Genomic DNA, 16,760 nt, shown 5'->3' with positions numbered 1-16,760 from the left:
ACACACTTGATATCTCAAGTAACAGTTGTTTAATGTAAACCTCTTTAAATGACCTTATTGTTGAAAGGTGGTAAACAAACACACTTGACAAACACAAGCCAGAATTCAAGTTAATATGATGAGCTTTAGAGATTCGTCTTTTTATGTGTTTGCCACACAGAATTCCAGCGGTGATAGTTCAGTCGTTATTCATTAACCCCTGTTCTTTTCACCCCATTTGTCTGAAACAAGTAGAGAGGTTTTTATAAGCATTATAGAGTAAGCTGACTATCGAGCTAACATGGACATGATGGGATAATAAATAAGTAATTTCAATTTCTATGATATATTCAGTGACAAGAGGTCTCTCTGTCTGTCAGCATTTGTAAAATTGTGGGTTGATGGCTCCACTAAGTGAGGTTTTTTCAGCTTGGTTACCCTTCCCCAGATCCCCCACTTCTTGGTTTTATCACACCTCAGTCAGTGCATACATTATTATTATTATTATTATTATTATTATTATGTTTGGTGAAATAAAACTCTGATTCTCAGTTATTCTTTTGCCAGCTTGAGCAGAGGTTTAATCAACCAAAATAAGTCAAAACAACAGTGTGGGAGTGCAGAGCCTCTAACTCAACCACAGAAACATTCAGCAGTTATGAATCATAGAGAGGTTTTGTAAAAGAAAAACTACACTGGAGATAAGCATGTAATGCAAGTCTAATAAATGCTGAGACAGAGCGCAGACTGCATTTGCAACAGTGAAAGATTGGGCCTTTGGTGACAAACACTGAGCAGCCAGTTGTTTAGTGACATTATTGCAAAATATCCATGCAACAGCAGGGAAAAAAATGGTTCTTGAAGTGGAGGGTTTCACTTGTCACAGATCTGAAGTATCTTTCAGAGAAGAGGAGCTTGAAAAGATGCTGTAATGGGGTGAGAGTGAGCTGGAAACTCTCGTCTTGCCACGCTTGACGGTGCAGTAGGTGAAGGAATGATTCAACGGAACGTCAGTGCCAATGATTGTTGCTGCTGAGGAGATGATGTGCTGTACTTCTTTTCATATGTGACCGTATGTGCTTCTGTACAGACGTTGAGTGAAAGAAATCCTTATTCTCTCCGCAAATCGATGTGATGAATCCAGCCAAGAGAAGAAAAAGTTGTGTCAGAAAAGGATTGAATTTTACAGCTGCAAACTTGGTTTCAAAAGGAGGTTTTCATTTACTGAAGAAAAGTGACTTCTGCTTATAAAATAAAGTTGATAAAGTCTTCTAAAAGCATTTTAACTATCAGCTAATCAATTGTGTAAAAAACTTTTGCTAATTTTAGTAGTAAAGCCCCTTTAGATGGATGACTCTGGGTCGTACTAATACAGATTGAAGCGTTTAGCTTGGCTAGCTGGCTCCAGGATGTGATCCATCAGAAAACAAGGCTAATGTTTTCAGCTAACCCACTCCTGGTGCAATTACATGGTCCACTGGCATTGATCATAGCTCCTCTTCTTCAATCTATCCTCCTCGCTCCCTCTCTCGCCCCCTTTAATGGCTAAGTCAGTGTTAAATGTTTGATAAATGAGTTTTGAGACCACTTTCCCATGGATTTATTAAAATTCTATAAAAACCCTCTGTTGAGTGTGTGTGTCCATGTGTGTTAGAGAGAGAAAGGGATGGAAAAAGGTAGACTGTTATACTATATGTGTGTATTAATATTTAATACACACATACAGAGCACCTAAACAAGTTAGCACACACACAGCCCTGACGTGTCAGTGTTATTGCTAACATGCTAGCAAACATTAGCTTCTTTTTTACATCCAGCAGACTCATGGCAACATTTCATTTAAAGTTGTGTTTCTGCCACCTGACAAATGTAAGTTCAATATACACTTCTTTTAGCTCTACTCCGGTGTCCGATAATAACCGCTGGAAATGTATCTGTCAGGTGTTTGACCAGCTGCTAACTTTGTTTACTGCCGTTTGGTGCTGAGCAGGTAGTCGAGAGTTGGTTTATTGAAGCTTTTTGGCTGAAAACAGCTGCCCACTGCTGCTTGAAACAAGGTTTATGTGAGAGGTGAGACTATACCAAAAATATATGTGCTCCATGTGCTGTAAAACTAAAATAATGAGCTTAAAACAAAAAGGCTAAAAGCTACGTAGAGTGTTTTATCCTAAGAGCAGCAGAGTTGGGTGATAATTCTCTGTGGTGTTGTGGTTTTTAAAATTGCCTTTAGATTCTATGTTAATATAAAAAATATTGATTAACAGGGCTTTAAGATTTTTTTAAAATCAAAATGTATTACTTGGTTCAGTTGGATGGTTTAGTGTTTGCAAAGAAAGAGGACCAGAAGAGGCAGAAAGAGCCACACATAAAACTTAATTTGAACTCAAAATGCCCCTCTTTTTAAGTGGGGAGAAACCGTTATCTGAATCTGCTGGTCCTAAGTAAAGCTTCAGATACACACAAAAAGACAAACACACGCACCACACACAAGCACTCACACACATCCAAACACATGCACATGCTATTGGAAGGCCAATTAGCGGAGGGTGAAAACGACGGGCTTATTTGAAGCAATGTTTCAATGACAACATTTAATTGGATGGTAAATCAACTCCTTATCTGCCTCTCCACAGCTTGGTGTGGGGAGCACGAGATGCAGAAAGAGAGGGAGGGAGATGGAGAGAGAGAGAAAAGAGAGAGAGATGGAAGAGAAAAAGGGGATCGAGAGGATGAGGGGAGGGACAGAGAACAAATGAAGAGATGAGAATAAGAGGGAAAACTGATGTGTTTGTGCAGTCGTATGTATAGTAACCTTACCAGGCTCTAAGTGCTGTGTGGATGATAACAGCAGAAAAAGAACAAGATATAAGATACTGTCACAGCAAAAACATAACTAATTACAATTACAATAAGTCTGTTCCATTTAATAATCCTGGGATTATGTTTCCCAGTAAACGATGCTAGTAAGCAAACATGCACAACACTATGCTCCTGTGACAGGCTCACCTGTATGGAATGCAGTCATTATTAATGTTATAAATTAAAGGTGTAGTTTCCCGCACCAAAATATCTGTCAATATGTCTGCCAATATATCAGCCAATATATATCACATCAAAAACAATGTTTGCAGGGTTGAGGTTTGATCAAGTTAGTTATTCATATCTACACCTCAAACATTCAGTTAATATCTGCCACCTGTTGTTTTTGTTTTGCTACTTAATTAATTAACCCTAGAACACTAACGTCGGGTGATTTTCACCCACACGATTCTTGTCATGTGATTGTCATTGTGTTGCTGCTGTCTGAGTTGCATGGGTCCTTGGGTAGCTTCAGGCAGCTCATTGATGTTATTAATGTTATGTTTGTTTCCCTCCTCCCATCTATGGTTTTTTCAAGAGGCATGCGTTCAGGTGATTTTCACCCGACGTTAGTAATGGTGTTACTAATTTTAACGTTAGTGTTCTAGGGTTAAAGGGACTTTTTAAAGTTTGCTACCACTAAAAAGCCAATGTTAGTGATATAAATAGAAGCAAAAGGTTGCTTTGACAGCTCTTGGCAAGTAAGAAGTGAATTTTTAAGCTCAACTCTCAACCTTTCTGACTGGTAAGTCAGCAGCTGTTAATGCTAACATTGGCTATGTAGCAACATCAAAAACTACAAATTGCTCCTTTAACATTAATTAAGCTCAGCTAACCAATTGTCCAACCTGGAGATGAGCTGAGCAGCAGATATGAAATGTTTATTGTTGACTGATATTAATTGTTCTGACACAATAACAGCTGAACATACTGATCTTCACCTCTAAATAATTGAGCTCCTGATTCACAACTATCACACTTAACATGCTAACCTAGTAACCTGAATTAGCTACATCAGGTGACATTAGTCATTTTAATCATAAAAAACAATGGTCAGCACCAGCTTAAAATGAGAAGCTGTGATAAAGAATGAGAAGTTGTGATAAAAGATTCATTAGTGTCAAAGCTAATTGGGAATCAGATCCAAAATGGAGCTGTCTATCAAGACTATCTTAACCATGTCACTTGATAAAGGCACGTTATTGTTGGACATGTAACATTAAAAATGTGTATTTGATTTTCAGACACTCATATAAGAAATGTAAGATTATTTATGTTTCCCATCTCTGTGATACCCACACTTGAAATTCTTGGCAATTTCTTTTTTGTTTATATAGTATTAGAATCACGGACAATTGATCTAATCTTTAAAACTCCCAGTTATCAGTATATGTCAATCAGTTTCACAAAAAATGCAAAAAGAAATACAGAGTGCTCATGGTTATGTTGATGTGAATCTCCAGGTGAATGTAAGGTGCTCCTGAAGTTGAAATGGTTAATTAAGAAGCTGCTGGGCTTACTTCAGGCACATTCGCACAGAGCCAAGGATATAGTTAAATTACCTTTAATGTGTCGGAGCATATCAGAGTAAAACATGTAACAAAAAATCCCAAAATAAGGGAAAAGAATGGCAACCAGTTTCAATCACAACAGGGTCTCCCTCAGGGTCTGGTTAGAGAGGCAGTTCTTTCCCCTTATTTTGGGATTTTTTGTTACATATTTTACTCAGAGATGCCCTTAATAACAAATAATGGTAAATATGTTAAAATAACACATAAAATAACAATAAAGGAATTTTAATCATATCCATGGCTCTGTGTCAGTGTGTCTGAAGTAAGACCAGCAGCTTCCCTTCGTAATTAATTTATATGTCAATCAGTATTGACCTGGTATCAATCATTCCCACTGCAGACCTTCAAAAGTGACTTTAATAAGTTAGAACAGGCAGCTAAGGCGTCTCTAACACTAGTTTCAGTGCAATAGTGACAAGTGATGATAAAATGTTCAAACCACTCCTGCAGTAAAATTTCTTTTTCTGTTTGCCCGTCCATATGCTCATTAAAGTCCATACAATTAGTGTATGGAACATACTGAGCATACAGACAATCAGTGTCACCTAGATCTGACTAGTGTAGTGCTTCCATCTGAGCTGATGGCACAACATTAGACACAGTGGTGGCTATGTGGCTGTCACAGTGAAAACCACTTCACACAGGCAGAAGCCCAGACGTTTTTTTTTTAAAGTAGCATATAAAGTGCTGTTTATGACATGGCCGCAAAACCACAACACAAAAACCAGCGTACTTTTTATTTGAGAGGTGAGGGCAATGAAAATGTGTGAGGAGGGCACAGGAGGTGATAGACCTACTTTTACATGTACTCAACAATCTTTAGATTAGCAGGGAGGCTGGCTCATACACAAACATGTGTACATATGAGTACACATTGATTTACACACAGACATGTTCTCTCTCTCACACACACACACAGTTTCCTCCAAGGGCAATGCTTGTGATCTGTCTAGCATGCTGGTAATCCCAGTGATGGCGGTCACTCCAGCTCTGTAAACAGCTGAAATATGGATGATAAAAGGAGCAGATGAAACTGAATAAACGAGAAGCCCGCGGACAAAAAATCCTTGAAGATTTTCCAAACCCAGCTGGACCCCAGTCTGAACCGTATACAACTCGAAACTTCAATCACACCAACTGGATGATTGACAGTTTTCATTTAACTTTAACATTTTTCATGACAGCAAGGCAACAGTTTTTCTCTGTGGCACATTTTGGCCTCTCAGGTGTCGAGGACGACCGTGTCAGAAGACGAAGTTCAGATACTTTATGTAATTTATCCAACAAAGTAAACCTTTTCCTCATCTTACTGAGAAAATATCCAGAGAAAATGGCTCTAAAATGAAACAGAAATAGGAGAGGATGAGTTAATAGCTCTCAGAGGACAGTGCAGGGGAAAGTGTTTACATTCATCAGGCTCCAGATTTGATTCTGTTTGACTTTGTCTTTGCTTATCTTTCATTTTCTTTGCTCATTATCCTCTTTCATTCTCTCGTTGTATTTCTTCTTTTCTCTTTCATCTTCTGATTCTGCCAATCTCCAAGTCAAATGTTATCATCTCTCTCTTATTGTAGATATGAATAGACAGTATGTCTTTTGGGGTGTTTTTATTAATTCATATTTTGTCATCCCACGTGCTTTCACTGAGTCATTCATCTCTCTCTCTCTCTCTCTCTCACACACACACAGACACACACACACATATACAGAGAGAGTAGAGCATGTTTCTTCAGTCTTAAACACATTACTATAATTACCTCTTAATGATTTTTAATTCCAGCACAAAAGAAACAAGACGCTGGTGGATTTGAAACATGAAAAGACACAGACATAAAAAAGGAAATCATTTGAGTGGAATCACATTAAATGTATTTGTTATGTAATTGTATCGGTGGCTGCTTGTGGAGTGTAAACTGGCTCCGCACTAATATGACAAATTAATATAATAAGGACATATTCAGCCAATCAGAATGGAGTGTCAGGATAAAAGCCCGTCAGTAGCTGAATGAATATTACAAAAGCTTTGATGTTTACCTCAACATTTGATGCGGATGACAATGCAAAGGATCAATCAGATTGTTGTTTGCTCTTCTCTTGTTTTCTTTAACCAGTGATCCAATGCCTAACAATTACACTTTTTTTTTTTTTTTAAATCATTGGTATTTCAAATATTTATGATATAGTGTCTCCTTAAAGGCAACCACAGTACAGAGCCTAATGCGAAACTGAATTTAACCAAACGTATAACCACAGTTTTTTGGTTTAGTTCACACGAATCCAGGTGTGTTTGCCTGTTTGGTTTGGTTTGAAAGCACAAATTCAAAACTGAACTTGCTGTTAAATCCATCTGCTGATGGAAAGCAATCTTGTAAGTGATAAATCTAAGTGGCAAAATTTCATGCCAAATAAATTGGTAACCATGGTAACACATAGTGTGGGGAATTTCCCTCATACGTCAGGAAGTGAAAATGTGTTAAAACAGCAGTGTGGGTTGTATCTGTTTTTGATGGCAGTCCCTTATTAGAACATAACATAACATAGCATCAACACAGTACTACCAGTACCAGTACCAGTACCAGTACTACCTCCATCTTTCATATTTCTTTTGTGTGTTTCTGTGTATCCACATGTACCTGTCTATGGCTGAGTGTATCTGCCTTTAAGTGGGTGTGTGTGTGTGTGTGTGTGAGAGAGAGAGAGAGTTGGTGTGTTTGTGTGTGTAGACGTCTATCTATCTGAGCAGCTATTTCAGAGAGAAAGGATTTCTGCATCAGTAATTGCCTCAGCTATATTTTTTCCTCCCTCTCTCTCTCTCTCTCTCCCTCTTTCTCCCTCTCCCTCTCCCTCTCTCTCTCTCTCTCAGTCTGTCTCATTTTTCTTTGCTATCTATTTTCTCTCTGAATTCGGTCCTTTCTCCTCCTGCAGACTTCCTCTCTGGCTGTCACTCATCTTCTATTTCTCTTTTATATTCCCCCCATCTCCTAGTCCTTGACATTAACCGTGATCTCAGAGTAAGTACAATTAGGAGACACTCGCACACGTTACATGTAAGAGTCACATGTCCATTAAAATCCATTAAAGCCAATTTCTATTCAGTGAGCTCCGAATAGACTTCTATCTTTGCAATGACTAAGTATCATGCTGTTTGATATAACACATTCTGTATGCCATCGGGTTCAGAGGTCCATACGGCAAATAGGAAACAAACACCAAAAACTGGCGGTGTCAGTGTCATGCTCCAGTGAACTAAACACAACTGTGATGGACAGGGATGGTACAAGTGAGGCAGGGAGACACAGATGTATAGACACATGGATAGAGATAAATCATATGAGTGTTTCCATTTTTGTCTGCCAGCTGTGTTTTAAAATAAAGTGGAAAATCTAATTTAAATGTTCTTGTTTGTATCCATCATATTTGGCACCTTATAGTGTGAAAGTATTAGGAAAATGACACAGGAAGTGTCTATTTTGCACAAAGGGTCTAATCTCATTGATTCCAGATGAAAGTCTTTATTATACTCAGTGTCATATGTTGTATATTTTAAAATGTCACTGTCAAATGAACAGGTAATACTTTGGTATAATAACCTAAACAACATTGCTTCATTTGAATTTATTGTCAACATTTTCAATTTACCATTTACATTTAAAATTTACTATTGACAATTCATAATTTACAGTTTACAAATTAGAGTTTTAACTTATTTGACAACTTGAAATTTGCAATGTATAATTTATGATTTGAAATTGACCGTTGCTAATTAACAATATATAATTTACTTTATTTATTGACACTATTGCAGAATTTACAGTTAAACGGTTCAAAGTTTACAATGTATAATTGCAACCTGCAATTTATAATTTACAGTTAAGGCGAGTAGCAAACAATCTCTTTTACTGAGTGAAAGCATTAGGAGGATAAGCAAATACAGAATTCAGAGATGGTGCAATAAGATTGATCATGAAAGGCAAAGTAACTGGTTTTCTATGTCTTTTCCTAATGAGCGTAAACATGTCAGATATATTTTGATCTCTTTCCACTATCTACTTTTACTTTGCTATTTTGAGGAATTCTTATAGATCTTATTCTCTTTCTACAAGAACAACAGTGTCAATGTTTTTTGTGCTGTAAAACTCATCGTCTTTGTGTAATAAAACAGATTTCTTGTTAAATTCAAACCATGCTGCTCATACATGGTGTGATACTTCCAATGTTCTAATTATTTATCGATTTAAATACCACATTGGAAAAAAGTCTTAAAGCTGCAGTAATCACTATTTCTATATTAACAATGGAAAGAATGACTGTGTGCAGTGTGAAAAGTGTCACTCTTAGTGACAAACCCAGAGGTATCACCTGACTCTGTCATTCCCCTCAGCTCTGTCTTTTTGTTTTTTCTAGGTTGTGTTTTGGTTTTATGGTCCTCAGCTTCTCTGTTTTGGTTCACTCACACAGCTCTTATTAGCATAATTTCCAAATGCAGCTGGCAGATGTTATAGGCAAAAATGCTCTAAAACCCAACTGCACCTACCTGGTGCAGGCAGACAGATTTAGCAACTAGCATGTGAACATGGTGGAGCATTTAGCAGCTAAAAAGCCTGATATTTCCATTAGAGGTTAGCGGAGACTATAACAAAGCTAAAAGGAGATAATATTGAACTTAAATTCACCAGGTCCTCTCTCATACTCAAAATGCTAATGATAGTTGTTAAACTTAAAAAAAAATGTTTAAATGCTAATATTGCTCTGTATCTGCTGAATGGGTTAATAAGCATCTGTTTGCTGAATCAACTTTATAAGGTGATAATATGTCAGTGTTGTGTTTACAGCTTGTTACGATGTGGCCAGAATGCTTTCACACATCAACAGCATGACGCTTGTCAAAACTCTGGGACCCATTATTTATTGTACCTGAAATTGCACACTGGTTGCATCTTGACTCGTTAGCTCCTATTTTACAGCCTTAAGTGAACTCTCAAGACAATTACTTTATTCTCTCCACAACACATTTGGTGTGCTAGTGGTGTCAATACGCAACAAATGACGTGATATGCCGTGACCTTACTGATGTGTTTTGCACTTTCAGACTATCTTTTTATGTCTACCTTCCAGACTACATTACCTCATGTGTTGAGCCTGTAATGAAAAAGATATTATTTCATTAAGCAAATAACCTCTGAATAACACAATGCAAATGTGGCACGTCTGTTTTGTGTTGTCATAGCTTGGGGCAAAACTCGGGAAGATTTGCACGTTTTGGTTAAAAGTAGCCTCGATTCTTTCACTGGAAATCACTCGTCTTCAGCCGCCCACTCTGGTTTCCTGTTGACTCGCTGTGTAATTAATGTGCTGACGTAGAGTGATGTGATGTGCTTGTGTGGGACCACGGCTCAGAGGGATGTTTCGTTGGTGAGCTCAAACCATTTTGACTCTGTCTGCCACACACACTCCGAATCACTTTTATTGTTTTGTTGTTTTAGCAGTCAGTGATTTAAAGGGGAATATGATGTCATCCCTCTCATCATGGTTACTAAACTGTTCCTGTGTTCATGTTTGGTACTATTAGTAATGGTGTGTGACAGAGGTTATAGTGCTGTAATATGTTAGACATGAGTTCTACAGTGAATTGCTCTCAGACTCTTTCAGTCTCTGTCTCGTACTCCAGCTGTTCCTTCATCGCTTTCTTCTTTAATGAGCCTGTTTGTTGGATTGATCCAAGTCGAGATCTGGCCCGGTGAATTGCTTTATTTTGTTTTCAATTACTTTATGGAAGCGACAATTCGGCAAACGGACATTTATTTTCATGTCTTGTAGGCTTAAGCTAACAAAGTCATGTGTTACCAGCCATGGCAATAATGGTTTGTTTGGAATAAATAGAAGAGCTACTCTGTAGTTTGCATTAGCAGCAATATGCACTTTGGGTGAACCGACAAAGCAAAGAATGTATTTGAATTTGTTTTTTCATTATTTCATTTTTATTGTTTGACATAAACATTTTATTTTGGTTTCACCTTGCAGGACCATTTAGATTGTGCCTGAATTTATAGCCTAGGCATCTCTCCATAATGTTACTTTGGTCACCAGGCCAGATCACTCCTGTTGTAAGAAAGACTTAATAGACAAGGGCACATGTTAACACAGATTAGCAGTGTGAAGCCACTGAACTGGTAAATTCAATCAGAGTAGCTGCATATGTCTGAGCTCAAACAGTCTCTTTTTCTGTTTTAAGAAAACTCTAGTCAGTCCCATGAATTTTGTCGAGCCCCGTGGTTAACACAGCACTGGCCAAACCAAAGGCATTCATGTCTTTTTTTAATGTGAAAAGTGAAAAATCTCAGTTTTCTAAATGTCCTTCCATTACTTTCCCCTGCCCACATACACAAGCCGGCGTTTATAAATCACTGCATCATCTTGATGATCAAAATACACAAATGTTATGACTTTCAAAGTGTTAATATCGATTTACAACATAAGCAGTAATTAGACAATTTTTAATGGATGTTTTGAAATTGATGAATGGTTTGACCTTGACTCAACCTCTCCACCGCAAGTGGAGCAACTGTAACGAGGCCATAAAAGAAATTCTTGGAATGTAAAAACTTCACATTTTTCAAAACCAAAAACACATGAGCAACAGTGTAAGGAACAGTTAAAACTTTGTGTTTATCTGCTCTACAAGGTTATGTAGGAAGCTAGTTAGCATGCTACAACAAGGCTAAGGAGCGCATAATTGACTTAGGTTACATTAGTTATCAAGGTTACAGGTTAGTATTAAATTAAAGTCAACACCACATTCACTGGTGGAAGCTATCTTGGTTTAGGCTAATATTAGCGGCTATGTCCTGCTCTATAAGTTTACACTTCCTGCAACCCCATCAATGTTACCTGACCCACTCTTATATTTGCAAAATTCATTACAGTCTCAAACAGTAACATAACAGTTTCATCTTAAATATTTACCTGTCATACAAAACATAATATAGGGCTCATCACATCTGAACTGCAGTGCAAAAGCAGTTTTATTTAGTGTAAAATGTCTTCTGCATAACTCATGAGGATGATTTGGTTCCTGGGACATGCAGATTAAGCTTCAGTGTTATAGTATGACTTAATGTATATAGCCAGCTAGTGGATGCTAATAAGTTTTTATGGGGTTCATACAAGTCAGCAGGAAACATTAAAAAGACAGCTGGACAGGGAGTTTTCAAATAGCTCATGGAGCTAATGTTAGCCTAATTAGCTAGTAAAATCTGACAGTGACAGTTGTCAATTCTGCTCTTGTCTGTAATCACATACCCATTGTTTTGAAAACTAGTAGGAGTTTTGAGCTAAATATGCCACAGTTACAGTACCATTGTAAACTGCATCTCTGCTGTGTGAGAACAAAAAGCTTGAGAGGGAGAGTTACGACTGTGGTGTGGATGAGTCTGCTTTACTTTCCCTTTGCTTGTAACTCTGTTTCTGCCGTTTCACATGTAATGTAATGCTGCTATAAATGGAGTTGAAGTCAGTCTCTCTGTCTTTCTGCTTTGTTTTCTCCAGGTCAGCCTACCAAATGACTCCAGCTGTGTTGAAGAGATTTTGCGGGTATGTTGCTTGGGCACACACACACACACACACACACACACGCACACACACGCACACATAGAGTAATTGCACTGATTATCAGCTGTTTTCTGTTTGCTCACAAAGACCTTCGCCTCTCTCCGGAGAGTCTGATTTTAGGAAAAAGGGACAGGGGAGAGAGAGAAAAAGAAAAACAGAGGAAGTAAAAGGCAGAGGGAGAGAAAGAAGGAGATCTGTTGGCTCAGGTCAATGATTATACAAGTTTTTGTTATTGTAGGATGACTTCATGCAGAAATCTTTTCCACAATTTTCTTCTCTCCTTCACTCTCCTTACATCTCTCTGTCTCTCTGTCCTCCTCTTTTCCTATCTGCATGTCATCAAAATCACATCAAGCAACACGTTTTTTCCATAGCTTCCCCTCATCCCTCTCCTGTCCGCTCCTGTCTGTTTGTTTTGTTACTGTGTTCCTTCAGAGTGATGTCAAAACAGAAATGTTTTCCCACTTATCTTCTTGCCAGGCAGAAGATTTGTTGCTATAAAGACAAGGACCTTCTCTGACTGCTTTATGTCAGGTTACCTCTTCCTTTCCTCACCCTCTGTCTTCCTCTCTGTGTTTGTCTCTATCTCCTCTCTCACCTCTGCCATATCACTCACTGTGCTATCGCTCTCTTTCTCTCTCTGTCTTCCTCTCTTCATCTGTCTCTGCCCTCTGTCATTCACCTCTCTCTCCCTTGCACAAATCAATATGCTGGCCAACAGGCTGTGTGACAGATACTGTGCTGTGAGCTGCATGAAAAGCCTTTGTCAATAATATTGGTACGCTATTGAATTCAGTCTGTGGTTTTTAGCCGTGTCAAGTGGAAAAATCAGAGAGTTCAGAGTGTGAGGTGAGGTGAATCGGAGCGGGGGCCTGCGGTTCATCTTTCCCTTTCTGTGACAGCACAGCTCCAAGTCAGTTGTCACAGAAACATTGTTGTTTTGGATGTTTTCTCATTTCAAAGTAACAGTGTGTATCAGAGATGTTGTGTACAAAGGCAAAGCTGCTCAAACTGGCTGCAAAATATCAAAAGACTTTACTGTCTTTGGGACCTTTTGGGCCACCGTATGATAAAAGGAATCGTAAAGGAATCTTCTCACTGGAAGGTCATAGCATACAGTGTGGCAACTATAAAAGAGTAGCATTAGCTACTAGCATTAGCTAGGTAATGCACATCAGAGTGCATTATCTAATTTATACCATGGTCTTTTAAACAGACAAAAAATAAACAAGGCTGTGTTTAACGGGTAAGTCTTAAAGTCACCTAAACTGGTTAGATATGAAATATCAGTCTTTTAAGTTTCTGCTGCTGCCCCTATACAAAGGGGATGATCACAAATCAGTGACAAACCCACAGACCTCACTGTGGAAAGTTTTCATTGGAACTACTTTCTACCAGAGAAATATTCTGTAAAACCTACTGCTGTGTCTTCTGTGAGGTCTGTGGATTACACACAGTGACCAGAACGTTTTATGGTAAAAAATGTTGCTGTTGAAATGTCCAGATATAATCTTTCATTGCTGTGGCACCACAGACAAAATTCCATTCGCCCCCAGTGTATATTGGAGCAAAGGCCGAAATCTCAGGGACAAATATCTCAAAACCTGGACAGATAAAACCTGGAGTATCAGCATGGATAGAAACGACTGGAAGAAAGTGATAAAATTGTTTGTTGTAGTTTGGGTGAAGTGACCCTTTAATCTGTCATCCAGTTTTTAAGTTTATTTGTGGTCAGTTTAACTCATGGTTTGGTTTGTGTTGTACTTCACTGTTGCTATGACTACCTACAGCTTCATTAACCTTGCTACCTTTGAAAGGTGAAGAAACCTGCTGATTGGAAACGTGTGAGTTGTCCTGATGAACTTTTTTAACGGACATCTGCCATCCAATCAGACACAAGTATTCAGAGCTTTGGTCTAAAAGTCTTTACTCTGAATTCTGTGGATTTCTAACTTTAGAAAACTATAATAACTCTTGATGTCATGATATCAATAGCTGTTAATCTCAAGATTGCAATTTATATTTGAAATGATTTGCAAGATTTTATCTACTGTTAGAAATGCCTGTTAATGACAAATTAAAGAAAAATTAAGTGAAATATTTATTTTATTTTTATTTTTTCTCAATGGCCCCGTAACATCTCCGTCATTGATCCAATCTCTGGTGCAGGATAATGAGCATATAGCACTGAGTGCATATTTGCAGCTAATTCATGTTCAATGTTCAATGTGGTAACAAAAGTTTTGTGGCCTTAATTTACTTAACATTAACATCAAGAAAGCATTATTTTTTATGTCCACACGGCAGTGACATGCATTATTGAATATGAAGTAATTTATTTACAGTATTGGGTCAAATATAAGACAATATATTATAAGATGACCACCCCCCCAGCCCCCTTCCCACATTCCTGAGGAGCTTTTTTCCTCTTGGGAAAGTTTCCTTGACATACCATCTCCATTAGATATCATACTACTACTACTGTATCTTGTCTACTGGTCAGTGGACTCACATTTGCTCCTGTCAGGCTCTCAGAGGAGATCAGACTGATTCACTCTGACTGTCTTTTTGAGCTCATCGTCCATTACAACCATAATTCTGGTCCCTAGCTCATCTCTGCAGTAAAGACTCAGTCGTGAATTTTATTTCCTCCATGGCAGCAAATCATGTTGCACAAGCTTTCTGCAACTCCTGCAGGTTGAACAGGGTGAACAAAAAAAACCTCTTTTATGGCTGACTGACTCTGAAAGACTGTAATGGGACTTAAAACACTTGATAGCCCTGCAACATTAATGCTACAAACTACCCATAATTGAGCACTCTCAGTAGAGGACCCTGTTACACTGGTGCTCTCTTCATTTAAAAAGGATATGTGATGTTGTTAATGCATCATTGTCTAGTATTCAAATGTGAGACAACCCCTACTTATCCTCTTATATTTGAGCCAGTTTAGTACATACACAAGCCAATGTTACTGAGGGCAAATGTACATTTTGTTTGTTTGTATTGAGATGTAATACAATAGATGGTAGATAATGAATAATATGACTAGTAGATAATAATGAAAAATCACAGTGACATGTGGTTTCTGTGTTAATGTGACAGACTGAGTTAATGATGTGCAATGGCAGTAGTAACACATTTGTAGACACACACATACACACACATATTCAAATATATGCACAGTTACACACACCATCCGGACTGCCGCCTGTCAAAACACTGAAACTCTTCTAGGAGGGACATGATGATGTCAGAGGAGAGTTGCCCAGCAACACTACATATGTCTTCAGGCCAAATGCAATAAGATTGTTGCGCAGAAAAATTCTCTCTCTCTCTCTCTCTCTCTCTCTCTCTCTCTCTCTCTCTCTCTCTCTCTCTCTCTCTCTCTCTCTCTCTCTCTCTCTCACACACACACACACACACACACACACACACACACACACACACACACACACACACACACACACACACACTTCTGTGTCTTCAATAATGTTGAGCTATGCAGCTCACTGATACACACTCCTTTACTCACACACACATACACACACACACACACACACACACACACACACACACACACACACACACACACATACACACACACACACACACACACACACTCCCTCACACACAGGCAAAAGCACAAAAACATGAGTCATCTGATGACTATGAGTCATCCACTCCAGAGGGGGTAAAGAGATGCATGATGGGACACTGTGGCGTGAGTGACTTTTCAAGGCCTTTGACCCAGTGACCTGCAGAATGGCAGCTGTATGTGTGTGAAGCAGAATAAAATGTAGCAGTTATTAAATGATAGACTATAATTACTCATAATAATGTTTTTTATAATTATGTTGTGGGTAAAGATGTTATAATAAGACAGAGAGGGTATGAAAGAGAGAAAGTGATAAAGTACTAACATGAATAACTGCCTGGTAATTCTTCATACAAGCACTTTGCTTTGTGAGCATATTTCCCAATATATGCAGTACCTTTCCACTGTGAGAGGTTGTATGGCTGACACACACACAAAAACTTATCTTGTTAACTAATTGAATCTTCTACATATTCAGACTGGAATATAACTGAGAAGACTGTGTGATTAGAATAACTGAAAGAAGATGCTGCTCGTGCCCCTCCTGCTGCTGCTGCTGCTGCTGCTGCTTAAATGTAATGCAGCCGACTGGAGTCAGCTTTTATTTTGGTAATTCAACAACTCTGCACTTAGTTCACTCTCAGTGCGCTGATCCCTGGTGTGCCACCAACTCCCCATGCACCTCTCAATTTATACTATAAGTTATATTAAAGTCCACTCTGATGGGGACGGTTCAGCAGAACCTTGATTGAATGCTGACTCCACTACTCTGCATCAAAGATGTTGCATAAGCAGTCCCTTTGCTCAAATTTGCTCCACTTTAGTCATCATTGTTATTCACTGGGTGCGTTCCACATGAGGGCAAACTTACATTTACTGTGAATTATGTGCTTTAATTAGTTTGGGCTACAGCACCAGAAAAATGTCATTAATAATTTGTATTAATGTAATAAAATGTGTGTGTGCTTTGATTTGTGTGTGTGTGTGTGTGTGTGTGTGTGTGTGTGTGTGTGTGTGTAGGAGATGACCCACTCCTGGCCTCCTCCTCTTACAGCCATACACACTCCTGGGAAGGCTGATCAGACCAAGTTCCCCATCCCAAACAAGGTTAGTACACATTTTCTCTGTCCCATTGTAAACACCTT

General features: G+C 38.4%; 1 protein-coding gene across 2 annotated transcripts in view; it reads left to right on the top strand.

The window, feature by feature from the left end:
* aff2 (AF4/FMR2 family, member 2) overlaps positions 1-16,760 on the top strand; it is a 152,006-nt gene that overhangs the window by 69,634 nt on the left and 65,612 nt on the right. For both annotated transcript variants that reach the window (XM_071457743.1, XM_071457741.1), the window contains exons 5-6: positions 11,955-11,999; positions 16,636-16,722. In XM_071457743.1, the coding sequence (XP_071313844.1) occupies positions 11,955-11,999; positions 16,636-16,722 (132 nt within the window). The remainder of the gene's footprint in view (positions 1-11,954; positions 12,000-16,635; positions 16,723-16,760) is intronic.

This window comes from Trachinotus anak, unplaced genomic scaffold (genome assembly GCF_046630095.1).
Source record: "Trachinotus anak isolate AG129_WGS33_773 ecotype Australia unplaced genomic scaffold, CSIRO_AGI_Tana_v1 ptg000021l, whole genome shotgun sequence".
In the NCBI taxonomy this organism is placed as follows: domain Eukaryota; kingdom Metazoa; phylum Chordata; class Actinopteri; order Carangiformes; family Carangidae; genus Trachinotus; species Trachinotus anak.
The sequence above is the reverse complement of the archived record's forward strand: the minus strand, read 5'-3'. Positions and strand labels throughout refer to the sequence as shown.